We start from the raw sequence: 6,000 nt of genomic DNA, 5'->3' as shown, positions 1-6,000 counted from the left end.
GCAATGGATGTTGGGGATTTTTTTACCATGTCTGGGGACCCAATTGCAGTTTTTGGTGGGGCCCACGAAGCGGTTATGAAAGGCTTGTGGTAGATGTTTGTGCAAATGGTTCTTTAGAACAATTCTTCTAAGCCCAGCTTGGAGTTGCTTATTTACTACAGCATGCTTGGGATTATTAGTTGGAACTTGGAAGAACCCTGTGTCCCCATCTGCTTCGATATCCTCCGTGCACGGCTGGTATTGGTCTACTTGAATTAGCGCTGACTATCTTTTTTCCTGGACTTCAGCAGTTAGGATTGTCTGATTGGCCTGGGTTTTGGATATGGTCACATCTATGGTGGACTGCACCTAATGAGTGGCCTGGATCGTGTTCCCTGATAAACCTGCTTGGGGTAGCGTCTACCAGAAGCATGTGCTAGTAAGACCATCATCCTGCAGAGATAGTAAGGGCCTGTTTGGCCGGACGGATCCCATGGGATTAGGAGGGATGGGATGGATTTTAAGGTAATGATGGTGGTGTCAGTGGATTGGTTTAAGATCCATGGGATTGCTATATACCGGGACAAGTTCACCGTGTCTGTTTGGCACACTGGGTATATCCCAGGATTTTACCTTCCAATCCCTTCCAATCCGTCCAACCAAACATGCCCCAGGCATATCTCGGGATTTTACCTTCCAATCCGTCCAACCAAACACACCCAAGGTACAATTGAACGGGATTAGGAGGGATGAGATCAATTTTAAGGTAATGATGGTGATGTCAGTGGATTGGTTTAAGATCCATAGGTTTCCTATATCCTGGGACAAGTTCATCGGGTCTGTTTGGCTCATTTGGCATATCCCAGGATTTTACTATCCCATCCCTCCTAATCCGTCTTAATCCGCCTGGCCAAATAGGGCCTAACAACTCTGCATCGTAGGTTTCATGGAAGATCTTGAAATATCCTTGCATGTGGCTCGAAGTTGTCCCTGCCATAACACTCTCAGGATAATCTAAAAACATTCAATGGTAAAATCATTTTTCAGAATTACCCGTCTACACGATGGCCCAATCAAGCGATCGTCCTGATCACTGCACGTATAGTGCCACGGACATATACGGTGGAGATCTTTGGGTGTCCCTTCATCATACTCGCCGTGGTTCCTGTTCAAAGTTGAGGTTATACATCCAGTGGGGCCATGGACTATCCTGTAATCTATAAAGATGGATGCTCCACCGTTCTCAAAGGATCTAATAATTAATAGTGCTCCTAGTTGCATCGTTCTATTTGGAAACTTGATCGACTAATATGAACCGTCCATTAAGTCCAAAACACATTTTATGCGCTACCATGAAAAAATTGCACTAATTGGATGATCCAATCCATCCTTCTTTTGGCACTTTTGTCTGTAGCCTTCCGTTTCCCACAAATGAAATTGTTAAAATTGTCTAACAGAAGTCATTCTTTAGAATAATAAGCGGTCCATAATGGGTCCACCAAAAATTGGATTGCAAACTATTGATTTGACATATTTTTGCATCAATAGTTTTCACTGTCATATTGAAAGTTAGGATGATTAATATTTGTTAGATTTGGTTTGCATGCTAGCTCATAAAACGTGAGGTGGCCAAAAGCTACCTTATTAATTGAAATAATTATTATTTAACTACCTTTAGCCATGTGAGCAAGTGTGTCAGTTACTTGGGTAGACCTCACCGTGATGTATATGTCAAATCTACCTTCACCACCAGGGTGTGTCATTCTCTATTAAAAGGCCCGAAAGTCAGCTCCATCCGTGAGCCAGGTGGACCACATGATTAGTAATAGTACACAGGGCACTGATCGCCCTCTAAACTGTTCCATCATTGTGGCCCAAATGAATTTCGAATGGTATGCTTTTTGGCCATAGGTCTAATTATTTGTGTGAAATCTGATAGTTGGAATGACTTTCATATAATTATCACGGTGAGTCTTGTAAAATCAAGGGTTAGGTGGCCCCAACTACTTTTCCAACTATTTCTTTAGCATGGACCACCAAATTCACAAGCATCTTCCATAAGCGTACCCTGTCAAAATCAAAAGTCAACCCATTTTATCTAAGGCTGATTCCATCCGGAGTTAAAGAAATGTAAATTCCATACTATACATCAATTAGCTTTTTGAAAACTTTTAGAAAAAGTTAATGGATTGTAAATTTTATATTAATTAGGTTTTTTTTAATTTAAATTTTCATAAATTTTAAATTAAATTATCTAAATTATGGTCCAAGTTTAAATACATCATGAATAAAAATTATTCACATCTGATTCTCCGAGACTTAGATTGGTGGACATTTATTAGACGGTTAAAAATGAAATACATTCACTGGTCCTATTTCAAAAAAACACGTGTTCCACAAATTCAGCCGTTTTAATTATAGTTGATCCAGGCTGTACGGTTTTAAGTGGCTGCGTGTCAAGCATAATATGCTGAGTATCAAATAACTCCCATAACAGAAAACTTTGATACGGAACGCAGCAAAACCAACGAAGATACCATGCAGGGAGGATCGGAATATCTTTGGAGCCATCTTTCTTTTGGTTCAAGTGGCAGATTATCCTTCTCTCCAGTCCATTCATTTAGCGGGCCCTGGGATGGATAAAACACGTGTGAAAAGATCACAACGGTTGGGAAGTAACAGTGGAAAATGATGGACCTTAACTGGCATTGTCTTGGGCTAAAATTCATGGCAGTCCTATAATTGGGGTGGGCCACACATGCATGAAAACTGGATGGTTGAAACACATATGACAACGGTCTACGTCGGACACTGACAGTTCTCCAACCTGATGTTTTCCGCTCATCTGATTTCCGGGCCTTGCAAGATACATGGTGCGTTCACCAATGAACGGCTAGGATCCCTTACACGCCCGCCTGGGGAAAGGACAGGACTCGAGCTACATACGGCCGACGGGTCTTCGGGACCGGAAGCGGATAGGGTGCTGACCCCAACTCCAGATCTCCCCGGTGGTCCTCTGTGGGTCCCACCGAGATGTATGTTTTCATCCACGCCATCCATCCATTTTTCAGCTCATTTTAGGCATGAGCCCAAAATCGAATTATATCCAAAGCTCAAATGCACCACACCACAGGAAATAGTGGGATGATGATTTCTACCACTGCCTAGGGCCCACAGTAATATTTATTTGTCATCTAAACTGCTCATAAGGTTACACATATCTGGATGGAGGGAAAGCACAATTATCAGCTTGATCCAGAACTTCGGTGCCCCTCGAGAAGGTTTCAACGGTAGGCGTTCAATCCCTACTGTTTCTACGGTGAAGTTCACTCGAGCTTTGGAAATGCTTAGGTTTTGGGCTGATGCCTGAAATGAGCTGGAAAAACTGACGGACGGCTTAGATGAAACATATACATCACGGTGGGCCCACGGATCCCGGTCACATGGGATGTCGGTGGTCCTCTGGACCCAGCTCCTACCCGATCTAGGCTCGTTTTTCAACGTTAAAAAATGGTGTTGACTCGTACATTGGGACTGACGTAAATCTGTCTAGACCATCCAAATCGTGGGTATCATCGTCGATGACGCACATATCAAAGATCATGCAATCCTAACCATCAAATTAGTGGTTATTAAATGGATAATTATAAGGAAAATAATGAGTGGTCCAAATTAGGAGAGTTAAATCAGACGGTCAATATCATATTTTCTCAATGTAAATGTAATGATCGGTTATACTCCCATCTCCAGATGGGTCAATGATTTGGACGGTCTGTATTGAAGAGTAACCACCAAACTCTTACACTTGCACAAGCATTCCGTACGGTCCCGGGCAAACGAGGCCTTGGCGGACCGGCCGGTATCCTTTGCGATCCCTTTTGTAGGCGGCGTGCACAACATGCAAGCTCTGTATGACATCGACTCCGTCCATCAGGTGAGAACCATTATTTTGATCGAGGATATGAATTATAATACAGATTCAATTCTCTTATGGTCCACGCCACTTGGGAAATTGCAAGAGTGTGCCTAAAACATGTAAGTTCATGCGGTATGACCCGAATGAGTGTTGGATCAGGATGATTTATTTGTTTTCACTTAATTCTGGCGATTCAAACACGATCAACGGATTGGATCATGTTATGGTGAACCCGGACGAAAAACTACAATTGGCGTGTCATCCAAATTGTTCCATTTGTTATGGCCCACATGAATTTTAAATTAGGTTGATACTTGGCTCTTCAGACTATAGTTGAGTTCGATAAAAAGGTGGACCCACAGAGATTTATTATTGTACGCGCTGCGTGCAGCAGCTGTTGCAGACTCTTCCAGTCCGGCCTTGTCCGGCCCGTGTGTCCCAACTCCCAGCTGCCTCCTTCCCACAGTCGCAATCGCGCCATTGCCCGTTCCTCGCCAAATGACCAAAATGCCCTCGGATGTCAAAATGACCGAAATGCCCTTATTGTCCACACCAGCCACCCCCAACAAAATCCCACTGCAAAGGATGACGAAGTCATAATCAGATGGAGAGCTCCTCTCGTCTCTCCCCATTCCTACTCCCACGCTGCGTACCAAACCCTAGATCTCAAATCTCCAAACCCTAACCCAAGATTCTCCATCTCTCTCTCATGACATCTTCTTCCCAAACCCTAGCGGGCCCTTCCCGCCCTGGCCGCTTCCTGGGCCCATCCCTCGACAAGATCATCAAGAACGTTGCTTGGCGCAAGCACTCCGCCCTCGTCTCCGCTTCCAAATCCGCCCTTGATCTCCTCGCCACCCTGTCCGATTCCCCCTATCCAATCCCCTCCTCTTCGATCCCTTACATCTCCCCCGCTGATGCTAATGCCCTCCTCCACCCTCTCATCCTGGCCATCGAATCGGCGTCCCCCAAGATCACCGAGCCCGCTCTTGATTGTACACAGAAGCTCATCTCCCATGGCCTCATTCGCTGCGAGATCGCCCCCGTGGACCCTGCTGATGCTGGCTCATCCAATGTGGCCTCCCGCCTCCTTGACTCCATCTGCCGCTGTGGCGGTGTTGGCGACGACGCAGTTGAGCTTGCCATCATCCGTGCCCTGCTCTCCGCTGTTCGGTCCCCATCGCTGCTGATTCGTGGGGAGTGTCTAGTCCAGATCGTCAAGAGCTGCTACAATGTGTACCTCGGCAGCCTCAGCGGGACTAACCAGATCTCTGCGAAGGCGGCCCTGGCACAGATCGTGGCGATTGTCTGTGCGAGGGTCGAGGCTGATTCGATGGTTGCCGAGATCCGGACTATCTCAGTCGCTGAATTGCTGGAGCTCTCGGATAAGGGGTTAAATGAGCCAAGCTTTGTTCAGTCTGTGCAGAATTTCATCAGTGAGGCAGTTGATGGATATGAAGGGGATCCCATCATTTTGAATTCAAGCCCACAGTCAGAACCACGGGACGGCTGTAATTCAGGTGTGAATGGGACGGGTGAATGTGGCAATGGGGAGTCAAATGATGGGGGCGATTTGGGTGGTGGGAGTACAATTAGGGAAGATGGGTTCTTTCTGTTCAAGAATCTCTGCAAGTTTTCGATGAAGTTCTCAACGCAGGAGAATCCGGAAGACCATCTGATCTTAAGAGGGAAGGTTCTGTCCCTGGAGCTACTGAGGGTTGCAATTGATAATGCTGGTTTATTATGGCGCACCAACGAGAGGTAAATGCACTTGTGTTAAATTCCGAGTTGTTGTTAGTATTTTCTGATTTCATCGTGTTTTGTTTGAATTTGAATTTTCATGGGATTTTTGTTGTGAATTGCACTATGCTGGCATGTGAAGTGTGTTTTCTTGAATATGGGATTGGATCAACGTCTATAGAATTCTTTTAAGCTGTCCCTCAATGCATCAATTCTCATTGGGGAGAGAGATCTGATAAAAAAGAAGCGTCAATTTGCTGACAGAAAACAGCTGCTGTTGCTAATTCAAACATGGACAATAGTGAGTCTGCTAATTACATGACAATCTCCCTTGATTTTATCGATTCTTGCATTCTATGTAGGAT

The 6,000-nt window shown here is 45.0% G+C and overlaps 1 protein-coding gene across 8 annotated transcripts in view; it reads left to right on the top strand.

Moving 5' to 3' along the window:
- The first annotated feature begins 4,329 nt into the window (after positions 1–4,329).
- LOC131219200 (brefeldin A-inhibited guanine nucleotide-exchange protein 1) overlaps positions 4,330–6,000 on the top strand; it is a 30,218-nt gene continuing 28,547 nt past the window's right edge. For 2 of the 8 annotated variants that reach the window (XM_058214221.1, XM_058214212.1), the window contains exon 1: positions 4,345–5,656. In XM_058214221.1, the coding sequence (XP_058070204.1) occupies positions 4,605–5,656 (1,052 nt within the window). In that variant the 5' untranslated portion in view covers positions 4,345–4,604. Of the gene's footprint in view, positions 5,657–5,808; positions 5,937–6,000 lie in introns of those variants that run through there. The other 6 variants (XM_058214240.1, XM_058214266.1, XM_058214250.1 and 3 more) reach the window with 5 other exon arrangements.

Source organism: Magnolia sinica, chromosome 1 (assembly GCF_029962835.1).
Source record: "Magnolia sinica isolate HGM2019 chromosome 1, MsV1, whole genome shotgun sequence".
Classification (NCBI taxonomy): Eukaryota; Viridiplantae; Streptophyta; class Magnoliopsida; order Magnoliales; family Magnoliaceae; genus Magnolia; species Magnolia sinica.
The sequence above is the reverse complement of the archived record's forward strand: the minus strand, read 5'-3'. Positions and strand labels throughout refer to the sequence as shown.